Here is a 20654-nt window from a genome sequence, read left to right on the forward strand (position 1 = left end):
ATACACCCATGTGTGTTACACCCATGTGATTCTGTGTTTGTTTTGTCATAATGACCTTCAGATTGTACATTATATAAGTTCAAATGATTGCTGTGTTTTCAGTTTTTTTTGTCTTTCAGATGCTGATTCTAAAAGTGAAGAATGTGTGGGAAACAAGTGGTGTATCAGCGTTTTATTTCGGTCGAGGGCAATTCTATGCACACCAACGAGAAGCTGGGTCAACCACTGTGTGAAATGCATTACACTTAATAATAGTAATGTCTAGAGAAGTGAAGTTGCATTATACATATGAAATGTTTTTTCAAGCCTTTGGGTCTGCATCTAAAAGTAGAAAATTGCTTGCAATCAGACAAATCTTGTGAGGTCCCCAAATTAAATTTTTTCTGGTCCCGTGCTTTGGATTTGGTTTGGAGTCTGCACCTCTGGTAATGGGCCTCACATGTTACCGATCCTGTGGCAGAACTCGAGTTCGACCCATTGACAGATCTAATACTGCATGCTGGATCTATACACACTTTTTGAGCTGCATTAAGCGGGCCTAATTGTACATGTAAATTCTGCATTAAACTTTTATTGAAAAGTAAGAATACTGATCATCTATTTTAGCATACATCAGAAAATTCAACTAGGAAACAAATGCAGAAGGAAATTAATGTGTCTAGTTTATCTATAGTCACATGTTGATCTTGTTTTGTTATTCATTTCTGCTAACTTCCCAATTGATGATTTCTGGTCTTATGATTGATTCTGTCCAAAAAAAAAAACTTCCCTTGTGAACAGTTAAATTTGCCATGCATTCACAGGCAAAAACATTATGTAAATACACTGAAGGAAAAAAAAATCTCTACTGATATGAGTGCCAGATATTCTTATGTGGTTAGGTTTTAAAATCTTACATCCCCCAAATCTGATTGAAAGTTTTGCTTGCATCTGATATTTAAACCCAGACACACCTACAAATTACAAAACATTTCATTAGGCATGACTAAACTATAATACTGAGTTGTAACCAATCAGAGCATTTGTGTGTGTTAGTGAGGTCAGGCATTGGGTTTACTTAAATGGAGAGGGCTGCTCTCTCATTCACACACTGCTAAAATCCAGGATCACTCTTCAGTTGAAAACGTTCTTCAAGACGAACACACAACACTAACATGCATAGTAAAGATCAAATCTGGTAAGTTTTCTTTCCATCTTAAGGTTGAAAATATATAGATTTGTGTGTATGAAGGAAAATAGCATACATAACTACTTTTTGTCAAAAATGTAAAGTTTAGCTCTGTTAAATGTTGGATATTGTATGACATTTTATTGTATAAAACATGATTCTGGTTAAGCAAAGGGGTATTTGCCATTTTTAATCAATAATGCCAATATAATACTTTTTAATAGTCACAATAGACCTGAAATGGAACAGTCAGGGATATAATAAGTCAGGCTTTTAGTTTAATAAAGATTTTTCTTTTCTCATCACCAGCCATGAGGACTATCAGAGAACTGCAGACTGGCTGCTGTCCCAGACACAACACAGACCAAAAGTAGCCATCATCTGCGGCTCTGGACTGGGAATGCTGGCAGATGCGCTCAAATGCCAAGACTCTTTCAAATACTCTGACATCCCTGGCTTTCCTCAGAGCACAGGTAAGATGCAGCTCAGAGCATGCAACAATGTATTTGCATCAGTGGTTTTTGTTCATTTGCAAAAAGCATAAAGACAAAGTATTAGCTAAAACTGTTATATCGTGCTAGCTCGTTACACTGTTAAACGTTTAGCCTGCAGAAATCGAGGATTTTAGTTTAAATGGTGCCTTAAATTTTAAAGTGACAAAATTACAGCTAGCAGATTCATTGCACCATTTTTTATTAAATTAGTGAGAAAGAAAATTAAGTTGAAACTTGAATAATGTTGGCATTATTATGATGTTAAATGGATGGAAACAAAATTCTAAAAACATTTTTGTGGTTATGTTGTTATGTTGTATGTAGTAATGCTTGTGTGTGTTGTGTGTATTGAAACAGTGAAGGGTCATGCTGGAAGGCTGGTTTTTGGAGAGCTCAAAGGGAAGACCTGCGTGTGCATGCAGGGCCGATTCCACATGTATGAGGGACACTCACTAAGCAAGGTTTGAAATTGTTGTTCAAATTTATGCTGTAGATGTTTTATTGTTTTGGGAAAAGTCTCTTATGTTCACCAAAGCTGTGTTTATTTGATCAAAAATACAGTAGAAACAGTAATATTGTGAAATATTATTACCATTTGAAATAACAATTTTTCTATTTTAATATATTGTAACATTTATTTCTGTTATACAAAACTGAATTTTCAGCAGCCATTACTCCAGTCTTAAGTGTCACATGATCCTTTAGAAATTATTCTAATATGCTAATATCTAATATGAATTATTCTTGATGCTCAAGAAATATTGCTTATTTTTATTATTATTAAGCAGTAATGCTGCTACTTTGTATGTTTTACTATCACTTTTAATCATTTTAATGTGAATAAAAGTACTCTATTAATTTCTTTAAAAAACATCTTGACCCTAAACTTTTCAACGATATTGTACATTTTTAACAATTTTCACTTCAGTTCATCTTGGTAAGTTTGCATCTTTCTTGAACTAACTTATTTTAATGTCCCATCAAGCTTTAGTTGCATAATGGCTCGGGATAATACAAAATGTGTATCTTGATAGTTTCATCATGTGTCACAAATGCATTCCAAAAGTGACTCCAAAACACTGTTCTATTCATGCTGTGTCATTCTGCAGTCTAGAATGATAGAATGATAGAATAAGGAGATTTTTTCTTTTTGGATGCCCGCACAGTATATTCACTCCATCCTGGTCATGCTGATTTGAGTCACATGCTGTAATCAGAGCACAATGAACTATTCAGTGAAACTTTTGTGTGGTTTATATAAGACAGGGTTAGATTAAAATGGCTTATTGGAGGTATCCCTGTACAGTACACCCGCAAGCTTTTGCAAGTTCATTACAAAGGTACTGGATGTTGAAAATGAATTGACAGAATTTGCACTTGTGTTCCTCAGGTCACTTTTCCAGTAAGAGTGTTCAAGCTACTGGGTGTCGAAACCTTGATTGTCACTAATGCTGCAGGGTCATTAGCGGACAGTTATAACTGTGGTGATATTATGATCATACGTGACCACATTAACTTCCCTGGACTTGCTGGATTTAACCCACTCAGTGGCCCTAATGATGATAAGTGAGTATCAATGTACATGTTGAAGTGAGTTAAGAAAGCGTTCATTCATTAGAATCACCAGTACAAGGAATGTAATCATTTATCTGTTGCTGTCAAGGTTTGGTCCTCGATTTCCACCCATGTCTGGGGTTTATGACAAAAGCCTACGGAAGATGGCGTTCGACATCTGTAAGAGCATAGGCGTCTCTCAGTATGTCCAAGAAGGCGTCTACTGCATGGTGGGAGGACCCAACTTTGAGAGCATAGCTGAGGCCGGCCTTCTGCACAAACTGGGAGTGGATGCAGTTGGTAAGCTGGTGTCTCGTTTAGGAAAATCAATACAATTCGTATCTAATCCAAATCTGTAAATTGCTTTTCACTTTGACTGATGATGTAAATTAGCAACAACTTCACCTAAAGAGATGGTTCACCCAAAAATTAAAATTGTCATCATTTACTCAACCTTTGGTTGTTCCAAACCTACGTGAGTTTCTTTCTTCTGTTGAGCACAAAATAAGATATTTTGAAGAACAATCAGTTGCTGGTAGCCGTTGACTTCCATAGTATGGAAAAAAAACAAAAACATATTGAAGTCAGTTGCTACCAGAATTTATACAGTTAATATAATAACATTCTATTGTATATAGTCAGTTGATTTATTTCATATATTGAGATTGACTGATGATTACATTTTATTACATTATTAAAATTTTAGTGTTTTAATAAATGTAAAAATAGAGATAATTAGCATGCACAATTAAATATCCAATATCGATTGTTGCCAATGAATTATAATAATCTAATATTGACTTTATAACCAATATATCATGCATCCCTAGTTTTTGTTTTTATTTTTCATGTTTTAATGCCCCTGAAAGTACTGAATATCAGGTCATTTCACTGCCTGATGAATGAGCTCCTCTATTACACGTCTCTCTGGAATACTTGGTTCTGATTGGTCAGTCACTGCATTCAACAGACTCATATTTTTCTGTAATGACCGTTAAACTGTACAATCGGCCGCTGTGCCGGGCATCTGATTTCCTGCACAGCTGTGTTAGTTTCAAATTTCTTGTATCACTCTGTGACATTATAGGTTTATATCATAGTCATAATAGAATTTTTGGTCACACACTTTATTTTAAGGTCCAATTCTTGCTATTAACAAGCCATTAACTATGACTTTTGCCTCAATAAACTCATAATTTGCTGCTTATTAATAGTTAGAAAGGTAGTTGTTAAGTTTAGGTATTTAGGGATGTAGAATATGGTCATGCAGAGTATGTGTTTACATGCTTTATCAGTACTAATAAACAGCCAATATGTTAATAATATGCATGCTAATTAGCAACTAGTTAATAGTGAGAATTGGTCCCTATATACATAATAGAATAATTTCTTAAACTTAAATCAATATTCCAAGTGCATTTATAGTTGTTAAGTAGCCATATAATAAGCCAGTAGGCCATTTTGGCCTAATTGCTATGTTAATACACACCTGTGTATTGTATAGAAATAGTAAGTCATATTGTTATATTGTCATAATTATGCATTTATTTTAAATTTATGTCTAACTTGCCTTTAAAGGAATGAGTACCGCACCAGAAGTGTTGGTCGCCAGTCATTGTGGCATGAGGGTCTTTGGTCTCTCCCTCATCACTAACAAAGTGGTAAAAAGCTATGAGGACAATGAGTCTGTCAATCATGAAGCTGTGCTGGAAGTGAGCAAAATGCGCTCGGAGACGCTGCAGGTGCTGGTCACAGAGCTCATCAGCCGCATGGACATCAACAACAACACGGCGTGATGTCATCAACACTGGAACTGCCAATCAAAACCTCATCCAGGAAAATCTGCAGATATACTATGATCATGTTTTCCGTTTCTTTATACTTTTCAATGCAATTACAGAGCATCTGTTTCAATAACACATTTTAAATATTTAAATGTTAAGATTTTACTATTTGCAGTGATCCAAAATATGATCTAGTTTGATGGTGCCATAACAACAAACTTAAAACACTGGGCTATTCCATATGTTATTCATTAAATGTTAGTCTTTTTTTGTGCTGTGAAGGCTGTATATGCATTTGTATATTGATGATTTCATAATATTAATCCCACCTTTTTTATGCAGAACAAAATATGCAATGCTGTTCATTATACAAAGTAATATAATTCCCAATGTTAATATGTTGACGATAAAGTTGGATATTTGAATCATTCTTATGCTATTTATAATACATTTTATATTTACTGTTTGCGTTGTAAATGTGCTACTAAATATAGACCTGTTTGTATAACCTTCTCTTCTATAAACATGCATCTTATCTATAATGCAGAAATGTCAGCAATTAAAGTGTAGGCTATTTCGAAAACAAGTATATTGTAAATCATTTCCATTACAACATCATAAAAGTTTTTATTTATGTATTTAGAGAGGGTTAAAAAAATAGACAATACAAACCCATTAATTAAACTTATTAATTTCCCATTAAATAAAAAAAAAGAACAGTAGGCCTAGTGTGTTTTTACAGATGACAGGGAAAAATGTAATAATAACAAAAGTGGAATTTTGACAAGAATTGGGAGATTTCACAACTGAATTCTTTATACACTCAATTTTGCTACAATCACATAGAATATATAGGGATTTATAGAAGTTCATAAATACATGCTCTTTACTGTTAGGCCACATAATAATAATAGTACAGCGCAGTTTTGCGCATGCTCAGTATGTCCACTAGATGGCAGCCGAAGTGCGCTGTACCAGGCGTGTTTCTCCGGTTGCTATGGCAAACTTGTGAAATGTTGGAACTGTCGGTAAATTTGATGTCGACGGCTCTGAAGAAGAAAACAACATGGCAGGTCAAGATATGCATAAATTTAATTCCGTGGTATGACTGACTGTGTTCTGGTAATGTATTGTAATGTCAATGTAGTGGTCTGGCATTTTTTGGCATAATGAAAAGGTTTGCAGTACACACCCCCATTTATTCTTTCATGTATGAGTAGCCTATTGCTTTCTGTAAAGTAATACAGCTGCAGGTAGACTAAAAACTTACAAATATTTTTCAAGGATTACAGAAAATGGGAGCGAAATACAATACCTAAACCTCTGCTCTGGGCAACTCCTCATCATAAAGCAGGCATATCATCTAACAAAGGAGAAATCAGACCATCTCCGACTGAAAAATCAGGTGTAAACATGGGTATGTCTGGATCAAAGCTTCTACTGTAGTGAGGCATATCTGTCTTTATGAATTCTTTTGTAATCTCTGCTTTATGAAAAGGAAAATCTCAATCTCATGTCCACAATGATTTCACAACACTCCTCAAATTCCCTTCAAGAAGGACGGCTGAAAAAGTGGAACAGGACCAGGTCACCTCAAAGACGAAATACAACATCAAAGAACTGATGGTGTGTACAGTACTATAAAGAAGGAAAGCAGACTTTAATAGTTCACTTGTGCTTAGTTTGGTGTATATGCCATGTCAACAGCTGCAATCTGTTGTAGTTACTCATCAAATCCAGGAAAGAAGCAATAAAAGACCTGGAGGAGCTCTGTGAACAGCTTCAAGAGAGGAACCTGCAGATGGCCAGAAACATAATGGATACGGACAGAAGCTCATTCGCCAGAACCAATGAACTACTCATCCAGACAGAGCAAAAGAAGGTGAGAGAAATTGTATCACATCTTTAGATCCTACCGTACACATTGTGCACTGAACTCAAACCTTTTCAAAATTGTGCAAGTATTGAATATCCCTAACCAGTCAAACGTGATCTTTTATGTTCTTTCTAGAGATCAACGGTATCTTTGAAACGATGGAATGACAGTCTTATTAAAAGTGCCAAAGCAGAGCTGAGAGATATAAAGGAAGCATCACAGACACATCTCAGTGGTTAGTTTATAGTTCATCAGTTAGTTTTCATCATTGTCAAATGCAATATGTACACTACACAGTCAAAAATGTTCATATATTTTAGAACGTAATTTATTCTTGTGACAGCAAAGCTGAATTTTCAGCAGTCATTACTCCAGTTTTCAGTGTCACATGATCCTTCAGAAATCTTTTTAATATGCTGGTTTGGTGCTCAAGAAACACTGAAAATAAAACTTGAAAACAGTTTCTGCTTTATATTTTTTGTGGAAACCATAATATAGTTTTTTTCAGGATTCTTTGATAAATAGGAAGTTCAAATAACAGCATTTATTTGAAATAAAAATACCTTCTTTTTTGATCAATGCAATGCATCCTTGCTGAATAAAAGCATTATTTTATGATGATGATTATTATTATTATTATTATTATTTTTAATTGTACTGATCCCAGAACTGTAGTGTATATCAAAGCAGGTGCATAAAATCAAACAGGCTAAAACATTTAATGTAGAATGAGGCCCTCTTCTGTTCTAGCATGATAATACCTCTAACCTCCCAGAGGTCCACATGTTTGGGTATCCACATTCTTTTGGCAATATAGTGTTGTTTCTGCAATGGCTGTTATTGGTAAAGCAAAAACAAACAACCCCAAACTGCAGCAACAAATTTCAGCTGACTTCATCTGATAAATGTAGGTTTGCAGAAGCAGTTGGATGTGCTAAAAGCGAAGGTGGTAGAGGCTCAGAAAGAGCTCCGCAGACTGAAGACATACAAAGATATGGAGTTCCCAGTCAAGGCTTTGCAGATTGCAGACATGGAAAGAAAGCTGGACAGACTGAAAGAGATGCAGCAGGTAAAATATGAGCAGGACTTATTGCTGGATTACTGAGTAAAAAGTAATCAAAGTTATATCCAGGAAAATCCTTTACTTATTAAAAAAACACGTGGTTCCAGCTCCCATAAGAACACTTCAGTGTGCAATAACATTGTATTTGCCCCCTTTATAATTGACAGAAAGAGCAAGAAGATTTGAATCTGTTTTTTAAGAAAGAAATGGTCAATTTGGAGAGACACCAGTGCCAAAGAGAAAAAGATGTGCTGTCTGCTGTTGTTGAGGTAAAGAAGCTCTTCTGTGTTGATTTTTAGATTTATGTTATTTTAAATGGAGATCATTTTGTACTTCCGGAGCATCATTAAAAAAAATGTGATTATGGTTTGATTTTCAGAAACATGCTTCCCACATCCCTCCTATTGTCAAACTGATGGCCTCACAGAACGATACAATGAGGGAAGAGATTCATAAACAGAAAAAGGTAGTTATTTCTTATTTAAAAGTATACATTAAAGTTTATTATTGAGTATTAAAGTGGAATGAATATTTTAAAATACTACATTTATTTGCATTGTAAATTTAATTTACTGTATATTTTTTTAAGTTGATAATGGAGATTGAGCGAAAGAATGAAGAGCTAAGGAAGAGTATTCAGGAACTGCAACTATCAAGACCAAAAAACATCAGGAGAGAGATCTTTCCAGATGTTTTCCTGAAATCAGACAAGTAAGTGGATGAGGACATTAAGTTATTGAGGCAAACAGCTTCTTTATCACAAACAGCTCTTCAGCTGAAGCATTCCCAAGTTATACAATAATTGCAGTTGCAGAGAAACGTTCTCACAAAATTGGCCACTTGAAAGGAAGTTCAACAAACCCCTCGAAATGTCTAACAGTGTTAGTATGACCCGACCCCTCCCATAAACAGATATAGAACAGCAACACTTAGAGAAATTCACTTTCAAGAGCCTTCTCAAACATACTGACAGCACACAGCCCATGAGAATTTAACTTCCAATATGAGATAAGATGCTCATTTAATGCATTGAGAAACAATTTAAAGAAATAGTTCACCTGAAAATGAAAATTCTGGCATTATTTAGTCAATCATCATGTTGTTCCAAGCCTGTAAGACTTCCTTGCAAAAGAAGAAATTCTAAAGGAAGTCGCAACTGTTTTTGTCCATTTAAAGGGGTCATATGATGTTGCTAAAAAGAACATTATTTTGTGTATTTGGTGTAATGAAATGTGTTTGTGCGGTTTAAGGTTCAAAAAACACATTATTGGAGGTCCGCCGGCCGCCGTTCACTCTAGGCCGCCGGCGGATTCGACGAAGGAGCGTCCAGCGGGCTTGCGGCAAACACATGTGACGACCCCGGGCTGGACTCCGCTTCGTCCACAGTGAAAGCCGATCCGGCGAGCCACAGCGCAAAGTTGATGTATTTCCTCAGCAACCAGCACGGATCAGCTCTAGGCATGCCGTTTTAGGTAGGTGTGGTTGACTTTTAACTTTTATAAAGAATATCTCTTTGGATTTGAGACTTTAGTCTTTGCAACTTTACAGATCTTCTTTATGCACCAAGAGCTTGTAACACTCCAAAGAGAAAGGAAAAATTGAAATCGCATCATATGACCCCTTTAAAGACAATAGGGTTCCAAACCAAATTAGACCCCTTGACTTTCATTGTATAAAGTAAAAAAAAAAAAAACACAGACATTTTTCAAAATACCTTCTTTTTTGTTCTACAGAACAAAATCATGGTTCATTTCCTAAAAGCATCATTAACCTATGGTGGCAAGTTTCGTCATTACTAAGATTTGAGTGTACAGTACAGTAGTCATCAGGATCTCCACCACTTTCGTTTGACGTCATTAATAACACTCCTATGTTGTTGAAATAATTTGTGACCATATTGGAAATGACATGAGAGTAAGTAAAAGATGGCTGAATTTTCATTTTTGGGTGAACGACCATGCAAATTTGTATGATAAGCAACATGTTCACTAACCCATTAAGCTTTTTTGGAGATTGGAGTGGAACGTTGCGAATCAGATACAGTAAACTAGAGGAAAAAGTACCCTATCTACTTTCAAACAAATGCTTGGTTTGGAAAAAGCATTGAGCTGTTGGAGATGGTGTTATATTACACAGTTTTGGAAAAGACTCCAAAGGCCATCTTAAAGATAAATGAAGAACAAGAGATTGCTGTGCATTCATGGAATCCCTGGCACCCATTAAAGGTTAATGAAGGTTTCACATTTCCCAACAGTCTGTTCCAAAACAGCATGTCATTTTCCTCTCCATGACAATCGGTATTATCTCCAAAACAATCGGACACTTTATTCCAAGGTCCTGCGAGTGCATGCACAACCTCTTGCCACCCATGGGAGCTGTTATTATCACAGATAAGATTTATTCATATGGACCTTCGGTCCGTAAGTGTTTTGCCCTAGGGGACAAAGAACGTGGAAAACAAGCAAAAAAACATTCACTGTGTTCACATATCATGTCACACTGAGCACCAAGTTATAAAGGTTTCCATTAAATGGAGATAATGATAAACAGATCTGGGATTTCCTGCTTCGCTCGTGACAGAGACGTGGCTTTAGTATCTGCAGATGTACTGAGCCCCAGCAGAGAAAGTTCTCATGTTTCCTGTCTTAAACAAACTGTCTCAGGCTGTGGTGACCATGTTTAAGGGCAGATGTCCTGTAAGGAGTCCTCCTGATTTACATGATCTTTGCACCAAAAAAATGAAGATTCTGTCATGATTTGTCATTCCAAACCTGTATGAATTTATTCTATGGAACACGAAAGAAGTATTTTTTGTCCATTGTCCATAGTTTTGGACCCTATTGACATTCATTGTATGGGCAAAAAACGTTCTTCTGAATATCTTCATTTGGTTTGCAGCAACATGGGGGAGAGTAAATGACTACATTTTCATTTTTGGGTGAACTATCCCTTTAAGGTCATATAATGGCTGTATACAGTTACTGTCACTGTGTTTTCTGTATTTTAGGTGTACTCCAGATATGGACGTCCATCTCAATGTACCCCAAATGGATTTGCTCCCTGTGTAGCCTTGTGCTGAAGGAATTACCTTTTTGAGTCTTCCCTTGAGCTGCTATATATTACTGACGAAAATCAATGAAGCCACTTCATTAAATCATTTTACTCAGTCAAACAATTGTACAAATCTTCTTTTCTTTATTTGTCTTTGCTTTCAGTTTGTTTTATAGGCTTTATCATCTCTTTTTTTTTCTAAAAACACAATATATTGCACTCTAGTGCAAATGCCATGATTTACTGATGTGCTTTTAGACATGCAACTGCATACATGTATTTTTATGTTTCACAAACTAAGCTGCATATGTTAAATGACCACTTTTATTTGGTAAGTAGTAACAAAATACCTCTTTAAAAGCCAGACTTTTTATATTAGCATACCTACAATAGTCTCATTGTAAATATACTAACATTCAGACATTTTTGAAAGAAGCCTCTTGTGCTCACCAAGGCCATATATTTGATCTAAAATACAGTAAAAAAAAAATATTTATATTGTGAAATATTACCATTTAAAAGTAATTTAAAACTGTTTTCTGTTTTAATAATGTTTCAAAATGTAATTTATTCCTGTGCTGCCAAAATTGAATTTTCAGCAAACATTACTCCAGTCTTAAGTGTCACAATAAAATACTGTGTGTACACATATATATGTTGTACATTTTAAGACTTTGCCATACATCACTGTTCAAAAGTTTGGGGTCAGTAAGATTTTTTTTAAATTATTTTTATTGATTTGATTGATTGATTGAAAGACATTTAGTACTTTATCCAGCAAGGATACAATAAACTGATCAGAAGTTACAGTAAAGACATTTATAATGTAATTATAATACAGGGTGTATTATAACATTTTTCACAGTACTTTGTATTGTTTGCAAAGCACATAAAAATGCAATTGCAGCTTAAATTTTTGCAGAAGATGCTCATAATCGGTCCATGTTCCCATGTCGGAGGACCACAATGTTGAAGTTTGGAACCAGTCAGCAAGCAAATGTTATTGCAGTTAATGACACTTTAAAGTCAATCCTCCAAGTATGTGTGCTTCATTTTATGACTATATATGACTCCATTTACCTTGCAAGTGGGGCATTTCAAAGCCATTTTGCAAACTGTGAAACAGTAGTTTTGTGACATTGATGTAATTGACCAAAGTGTGGGAACAAGTCTTGCTCTGTAAACAGTTATGGATTTCAGCACCCCAGTGTATGGGCGACTGGTTTGATTACTTTTGCTGTTTCATTTGGAAAAGATTCAGTTGAGCCTCAGAGAATTAAAAATTCCTGGTAAAAAAAAAACAACAGCGAGATCTAAGCAGGGGATAAACCTTATTTCCTCTATTTCACTGTTGCAAGGATTCTGAGCTCTTTTTTCCATGTGTATTCGGTGCTGGGATGCTTTTTTCCAATAAATAAAACTTATTTTAGAAACAAAAATACTAAACAGATGCAATAAAATTGCAACATTCATTATCCAATTGCATAAGCACCAAGAAAAGAAACAGCTGTGGATGTTTTTTCTCTAAAGAAAAATAAATGCAATGTGTGTGGTTTTGCATTGCATGATTTCCCAGTGATGACATCATTAAATCAAGATGCGTTTTACATCAAAGCAGCTGGACTAATGAGAACCTCCTGATAACATGATATCTCAGCTCAGCTTTAAGCAGGAAATGACAGACCATCGACGACGTCATGGGGATGGAGTGGGACGGTGCTAAAAAGGCACATTATAACATTTCGTGGCCCTGGATGATGTTGAAAGACGCTCAACGAGGACCCACGAGACTTAAAGTTGAGGGCCCATTCGTTGAGCTGTGTTTACGGATCATGTGAGTAACATAAACAGAAAGCAGGTTTCTGAGCTCGAGCTGAGTTGGCAACAGGAGCCCACCTGTGTTTAATCACAAAGACACGATATATGCAACTTCACACCGATCCAGATCTGAGGGCTGACGCTCGAAGTCTTCAAGTGGAAGGATGAACTGAGAAGTCGCGCTTGGGACTGCTAAAACTTGCTTGTGGTGAGATAAAGGTGAGTGAAAGGTCACAGATGTGAACTCGCAGATGTTTTTCCTTCCTTGCGCGCGGTACGGGTGAGATGAGGCCGTGACAGACAGCGCGGGAGATTGAGAGAAATGCTTCATTCCGCTCTTCAATTTTTAAAAGCGTTGTGGAACTCGCTGGGCTGTTGCTATGACTGCAGCGGTGTAGCATTTCCCTGCAGCCGGTACATCAAACTCCACTGCGCGCAAACTGATTGATTCACTACCAATAGCTTCAAACTTCATTCTGCGGCTTGATGAGAACCTGTATGCTTTAAAACGTTCTTTTACGGACATGTTTGTGAGTACACTTCACTTTCTCAAGATGTTTTTGTAGGAATATGTCTGATTTGTTGTTCAGCTGTTTTGTTATTAATGCATGAAATATGATCAAATGCATGAATATGCAGAGGACACTGGGGCTAGTTGTCACAAAGATTTCAGCATCTATAATGTTTAGAGTAAGAAGTCCAAATAGACAAATGCTTGTTTTTCGCTCTCAGTGGTTTCGTGTCAAACACTAGTTCACTTAAAGGCACAATATGTAAGATTTTTTTATTAAAATATCCAAAAACCACTAGAACAGTGTTGTATATTTTGCTGACTTGTGTACTTGCATTATCCCAAATGTTTCGAAGAATGTTTAAATCCAGAGAAATAAGCAATTTTAACTAGAGACACGGAGCGTGTCCATAGTGTCATTGTGGCGCCTGCCAATGACGTCATACACCCTTGATTTCCGGTTTTGTTTTGTAGAAAACATGGAAACACCAAAGACGCTTTAATATGTCACCTGTCTAATAAAACGCATAAAGACCACACAGAGTAGCATAATAACAGAACTTTCAAATGTATCTAGTATGATAAAACAGCGCTGTTTTTTTTCCCCACATACGCACGACCGGAAGGAGCGGAAGCGGTCGACTGTGGCATAATAAAAGCTCCGCTGCTTTCGAGGCGTGTGTCGCGCTCGTTCAACGGCCTCATTTCGCTTCGACGGCTTTCAGCCTCACCCTGCTTTATTCTACTACGTTAAGTTTTGCGATTCGGCCCGAATCAGTTTTCTAAAGTGTTTTTGAAAAATCACTTACTCTGCCTTTAAACTAGCATTTTGCCTAGTAAACAAGTGAACACAAAACCACAGTGGCATATATTAACACAAGAGAAAATTTACATTTTGTTCTTAGAATGGGGCAAGTTGTCACATGTTTTAAATGTCATACATGCATACAGTTGACAAATTTCTTTTTTTTTTCGAATCCAAAAGTATATTAAGTATTATAACTATTTTAAGTTTTAAGTTATAAATATTTGCTGTATTTATGTGTAGGCATACCGAAATTGACTTAAATAAAAATAAACCAAATATTCACTGGAATAAAAAGTGTGACAACTAGCCCCGGTCTCTTCAGTGCTACCAGTTACAAAGTTTACACATTTTTATGTTTCTAATGATTTAAGTATCCAATGCTCAAAATTATTTATGTAAACACATATAAACAGTGCATAAGGTCTTTACAAAATTTGTAAAGAAATCAGCATTAAATTTTTTAACTGGATAATAAAGCAGAAGCAGTCAACAAGTGACTCCTAAAAAAAGCATCTCAGGATGCACCTCAAGAAGTTTTTTTTACTAGTTGTGTATGATGCATATGCAGTGAATCAAGACTATTCGACAGTATTGCATTAACTACAGGGTAATTGTAACAAAATATGCTCATACTGTTTGTTTTCCTGTCACTTTTTTTTGTTCAGGCATATCTATGCTTATAAGATGACACTCAACACACAGAAAGAGGGAAAGGAACCACTGAGGAGAAGAGCGAGTACTCCCATCCCCTCCTCTCGTCAAGGAGGCAAGGGAGAAAGAGACCCATCCACTGACCCCTATCACCCTCCGCTCGCCCAATCAGCCTCGTACCACCCCGGAGACAAGAGCATCCACTCACGGGCCAACTGGTCTTCAGACTCAGAGTCGGACAGCTCTGGAGCCGAGTGTCTTTATCGCGTGGTTTTGTTGGGGGATCACGGCGTGGGGAAGTCAAGCCTTGCAAACATTTTTGCTGGAATACAAGAAAAGGATGCCCACAAACACATTGGAGGTATAAAATCCAAAATATATTATGGCTTTTGTGGATATTTGTTCATGTCTACGTATCAGATCAGTTGAGTTGATTCAGTTGATTCATTCTGTTCGGTTCAGTCAACTGAATGTTATTGTTTAACAGTAAATATAGCATTGCTACACTACTGTAAAACTCATGGCATTGTAGGGCCTAAAATAACCTTGACTAAACTGTTAGGTCTGCCTGATTGATTGCACTCTCAAATTGTCACGTGTCAAGATTGATCCTGAAACATTAATTGTATGGTGATATTGATTAATACATTGGTCAGAGCAAACAGTACATACAGTACATTGATTTGCAGCTGTTATCTAGAGCATTGTTGCCTGTTTTATTCCTTTAAGCACAGATTTTAAACTTTGCAGCAAATAAAACATTATATTTTTGTACTATAAATGTAGAATCATTTCACTTTATTTTGCCGAAATATGGTCATTACTTATAACCGGACAGCACATGACTGATTTAAAGTCAGCACCATTGGGTGGTCTGTCCCATTTGTCCAGTCCTGTCCATCTTTGGTGTTCCAAAGGTGTGAGACAAATCAGACAATCCTGACACGACTGACACACAAAATTTTGACTGACACGAAACTGGTCCATCAAAGACCTATGTATAAACCTACCAGTTTAAATTGGCTTAAATATTAAGCACACAGATTTATGTGTCTCCCTAATGCACTGAACTATGCAAAATGCCTTTATCAAAGCAGTAAATGAGTGTCTGTGAGTGGCAATCTGTTGACCTACATGTTGTTTTTTGTCTAACAGCATATGACCTTATGTCTCGGCTGTTGTTGGCTTTGACCTGAGCAGAACATTATCCTGTAAATAATCATGTCATTGACAGACTGATGTGTGTATATTGATTCTTGTATCAGTGGAGACATATTAGATGGCTACACTTCTGCATGCTAAATAAAAGCGTTTTTTAATATTTTTAAATCTCCTTTATGCATTTAGATGAATGATTTTACTGTTTTTGGAAAATCTTCTATGCTTACCAAGGGTTCATTAAGAGTGTGAAATATTATTACAGTTTAAAATGTTTTCCAATTGAATGTATTTTAAAATGGAATTTATTCCTGTGATGGCAAAGTTGAATTTTCAGCAGCCGTTACTCCAGTCTACAGTGTCATTCTTCAGAAATCATTCTAATATTCTAATATTTGTGCTCAAGAAACATTTCACATTATAATCAATGTTTAAAAAACTTCTCAATATGTGTGTTTTTCAGGATTATTTAATGAATGAAATGAAAGTTCAAAAGTATTAGTAAAAAATTCCTCAAAAACGATAGATAGATAGATCTCCTAGGCAGTTGAGGACACTCTACTGTAGGGCATGTCTGGATTATATTTTAGATTTGGTCTTAACATTTAGATGTTAGCTGACATGAAGCATTGAAGTTGATTAAGAACACTGTTATTCTTTATCGTGAATTCACATGTTTCATGGCCAAGTTTGTCCTTAAGTGCTATATATCTTGTAGAGGTCTTGAAAAGTGACATAGAGTAAATGTGGAAACTGGAAAAATGAGACAAGGTCAGTATCAACCTAGACTGGAGCAAAGTGTGTTTTAACTTCTTGTCAAACTAGCTACGCGATCAGTTTATCAGACACGGCTCAGTGATCTTTCCACTCTTCCACTTCACATGCATTTTTCACGCTTGTTATTGTAATAAAGCACTGTTCAAATGTATCACAGATTAAAAGCAGCAAAAATGTTGTTTTTTAACAGTTTGGTCAGTTCCTGATAAAGTAAATATCTTTATTACTTTTTAAAGTAAAACATTACTTTAAAAAGCAATAATATAATATAATTTCCTAATACATTGTGCACACACTTAAATCTATAATTTCCAAGAAAATGTTTATATATTTTAAAAAAATGTATTTCAAGGTAAAAGGTATGTTTTTGGGAAGTCTCATCAGGGGTAATTTATGTTGTTGTTGTTTTTTAGTTTTTAATGTAATATTTTTTTCTGCTTGTTGGTTGGGTCACATGTCTTTGATTTGTTGACCAAAAGTTTTATTTATTAATATGCAGTGAAATGCTTTTATAAACTTTTATAGCTAAAAACACACATTTAAATAGTAGATTATGCCAAATTACTTGAAGTTAAAGTTTTCTTTTTAAGAATTTTATAATAAGTCTATTTCTTTATTATTAAATCTTTATTGTGACTTTGTCTGCCACAAAATAAATAAAATTAATTTAATTGTTAATGTTAATGCAGAAATTAAAAACATGAGCAATATAGAATAGATGAGCTTAAGTTTAATTGATTGATTTAAGTATTTTGAGTAAATTAATAGATAGGACAAAAAATGAGTGTCAGTGTCATTGACCTAGTTGTTTGTAGCATCTATCCTTACATGGCAATGCTGTTTTGGATGTCAGATTGATGTCATTGATGTTTTGTGCCCAATCAACTGAAAGTAGTGTGCATGTTTCTATAGAGGATACATATGAGAGAACCCTCACGGTCGATGGGGAGGAGACGACCCTAGTTGTGATGGACACATGGGAAACAGAAAAACAGGTATGCAAACATCATACATTAATGTCTCAACATATTCGCCTCAGTAACCTACTCGTTGAATTACCGAATGTAAATAAAGGAAAATCTGAAGGCATGTGGTCTTCAGGGGGTTGCTTGTGTCTGTCTGCCAGCCACGAGTCTGTGCTTTGCCGACACAAGTCTCACCTACAGGGCCACAATGCCCTTTGTGCAGTGCTGTGGAAAAAACGTGGCCACTTGCTGCCAGTGGCTAAACTCCATTGAGCGATGCCCTGCAGTGAGCAAGCATGCAACATACAGCTGGCCCCTGCTGCTGACCACACAGCCAAGTACACTGATCATTCTGGGGCCTAATTACACCGCTATCGATGACTCTCCTCTGTGAGGTCTGTCTGGCAACAAGGCCTTTCTGGTCTCAAGAATTGTTTACAGAGATAAATTATTCAGTACTTACAGATTACAGGGGGTACGTATACAGGGTCTTACAATGCACAACTTTTTTCGTGACACAGCTTTCGGTTGTTTGTTGTTCACCTCAAATTTTTGAATAACATCCTGGCCATTTTTTCCTTATATAAGGAATGAGGACTACAAAATGACAACAAAAAGCAACATGAAAGTATAATACGAGTGCCCTGACTATTCAAAAGATAAAAAAAATAATTTAAAAAAAAGTTTTTTTTTTTTAAAGAATCTCTTATGCTCACCAAGGCTGCATTTATTTGATTAAAATTACAGTAAAAACAGTAATATTGTGAAATATTATTACAATTTAAAGTAATTGTCTTCTATTGTAATATATTTTTAAAAAAATTAAAAATGTATTCCTGTGATGCAATGCTACATTTTCAGCATCCATTACTCCAGTCTTTAGTGTCACATGATCCTTCAGAAATCATTCTAATCTGTTGATTTGGTGCTAAAGAAGGGTATTATTATCATAAGAAGTTCTTATGTTCATTGAAAAAGTTGTGCAGCTTTTTTGGAGGGGGAGGGGGGGCATATATGAACTTTTGTAACATTATAAAAGTCTTTACTGTTGTTTTCGATCAATTTAATGCATCCTTGCTGATATGCATCCTTGCTTTATTTTTAAAAAGTACTGACCCCAAACCTTTAGCATTGTTACTACATCGTTTACTACATTTACACATTTACATCGTTAGTGTAGAAAATATGACGTGAGTATGGACTACTATTATGATACTTTTGTTTTTGAAGCTTGAAAGCCTTGTGATTGTTTTGAAAAAAAAAGAATAATTTCTTCAGTAAAAATATCTTGTTTGTCACTTATTTGTGTTCCATTAAAGAAAGAAAGTTAAGTTTTTTTTTAACTACATGAGGTTGAGTAAACAATTAACTTAAATTTTTTTGTAAAGTATTCCTTTAAAATGTTTAGCTACTTTTTTTATGCCCAAGGAGGAAGATGAGAAGTGGGTGCAGGATTACTGCATGCAGGTGGGCAATGCTTACATCATCGTTTACTCCATCACTGACCGCAGCAGCTTTGAGAGTGCATCGGAGTTACGAATCCAGTTGCGTCGCATCCGGCAGGCTGAAAACATTCCCATCATCCTTGTGGGCAACAAAAGTGACTTAGTGCGATCTCGAGAGGTGGCAGTGGAAGGTGAGAAGAGTTTTGATTTGTATCATTCCCACAGACAGATCATAGTGGGATGTTATACACTACCATTAAAAGTTTCGTTCGGTATAAGGAAAGATTTTAATGAAAGAATTTGAAGAAATTTGATCATTTTTAGATCAAAAATGACATAATGTTACAAAAGATTTCTATTTCAAATAAATGCTATTCTTTCTATTCATCGAAGAATCCTGAATAAAATGTGTCACTGTTTCCAAAAAAATGTTAAGCATCAAAAGTGTTTTCACTTTGATAATAATAAGAAATGTTTCTTGAGCACCAAATCAGCATATTAGAATGATTTTTTAAGGATCATGTGACACTGAAGACTGGAGTAATTCAGCTTTGCCATCACAGGAATGAATTGCATTTTAATATACTGAAATAGAAAAGTTCATTTAAATTCTAATAATATTGCTCAATATTACTGTTTAGTGTATTTTTAAAGGGGTCATATGACGTAAACGCGGTTTAAGTTTCAAAAAACACATTATTTTCCACATACTGTACATTATTGTTGCTCCTCTATGCTATTCAGCCTTTCTGAAACGCGTTGATTTTTACAAAGCTCATCGATCTGAAAAGTGCGGTGTGCTCTGATTGGCCAGCTATCTAGTGCGTTGTGATTGGCCGAATTCCTCAAGTGTGTGACGGAAATTTTACGCCCCTTACCAGGTTCAGGAAACTTTCCTCCGTAAAATGCGCTGCACACACTAGAATATTTGGGTTGTACTGTTCTGGAACAGTGTTGTAAATAAAACTTAACCACTGATTTCTAGTTGTGTCCTCTTTTGGAAGACCAAACAAAGTAATTTGGCTTTCGCAAAAGAAACACACAGTGCTTCCACGACATGGCGGCGGCGGTAACAATACTACAGCGAGAATAAAAGTTACGCCTTCTTTCTTTGCGTGAACATTTGGGCGGCGTTATGCAAATCTTCCCACATCGTGACATAGACATGTGGGGTTGTTTAAACGAGCCGTTTTAGGAAGGCGTGGCTGAGCGTTCACTTTTATAAAGAATATCTCTTTGGGTTTGAGACTTTAATCTTTGCGACTTTAAGGATCTTCTGTATGCACGAACAGCTTTTAAAGGGGTCATATGATGCGATTTCAATTTTTCCTTTTTCGCCCGCCAGCCGCGCCTTTCTCAAGGCCGCCGGCCTCCGCTCACTCAAGCCCGCCATGTGTGACGCATTTTATGGAGGACTGTTTCCTGAACCTGCAGAGTAGCATACAATGGGTCTGTGCTCAAAGGCTGTTCTATAAAGTGGGGCAGTTCCAACTTTGCAAGGACAGTCTGGCGCTTCTGTCTCACAGCCTGT

General features: G+C 36.0%; 3 protein-coding genes across 4 annotated transcripts in view; all 3 read left to right on the plus strand.

Annotated features, from left to right (window-relative positions):
- The first annotated feature begins 730 nt into the window (after positions 1 to 730).
- LOC107727769 (purine nucleoside phosphorylase-like) lies at positions 731 to 5473 on the plus strand. Its single transcript, XM_016537758.1, has 6 exons — positions 731 to 1177; positions 1478 to 1641; positions 2020 to 2123; positions 3053 to 3228; positions 3326 to 3516; positions 4795 to 5473. The coding sequence occupies exons 1-6, from the start codon at positions 1155 to 1157 to the stop codon at positions 5010 to 5012; spliced, it is 876 nt and encodes a 291-aa protein (XP_016393244.1). The 5' UTR covers positions 731 to 1154; the 3' UTR covers positions 5013 to 5473.
- Positions 5474 to 6066: 593 nt separating this feature from the next.
- Positions 6067 to 11007, plus strand: LOC107727766 (uncharacterized protein C20orf96-like). Its single transcript, XM_016537754.1, has 10 exons — positions 6067 to 6102; positions 6285 to 6405; positions 6499 to 6626; positions 6724 to 6882; positions 7012 to 7111; positions 7788 to 7945; positions 8107 to 8208; positions 8319 to 8405; positions 8529 to 8650; positions 10947 to 11007. The coding sequence occupies exons 1-10, from the start codon at positions 6067 to 6069 to the stop codon at positions 11005 to 11007; spliced, it is 1074 nt and encodes a 357-aa protein (XP_016393240.1).
- A 1693-nt stretch (positions 11008 to 12700) lies between these two features.
- The window catches only part of LOC107727768 (GTP-binding protein REM 1-like), a 10113-nt gene continuing 2159 nt past the window's right edge, over positions 12701 to 20654 (plus strand). The window contains exons 1-4 of one of the 2 annotated variants that reach the window (XM_016537756.1): positions 12701 to 13027; positions 14793 to 15139; positions 17626 to 17708; positions 19107 to 19314. In XM_016537756.1, the coding sequence (XP_016393242.1) occupies positions 14812 to 15139; positions 17626 to 17708; positions 19107 to 19314 (619 nt within the window). In that variant the 5' untranslated portion in view covers positions 12701 to 13027; positions 14793 to 14811. The other variant, XM_016537757.1, reaches the window with a different exon arrangement.

This window comes from Sinocyclocheilus rhinocerous, unplaced genomic scaffold, assembly GCF_001515625.1.
Source record: "Sinocyclocheilus rhinocerous isolate Xijiao unplaced genomic scaffold, SAMN03320098_v1.1 scaffold576, whole genome shotgun sequence".
In the NCBI taxonomy this organism is placed as follows: domain Eukaryota; kingdom Metazoa; phylum Chordata; class Actinopteri; order Cypriniformes; family Cyprinidae; genus Sinocyclocheilus; species Sinocyclocheilus rhinocerous.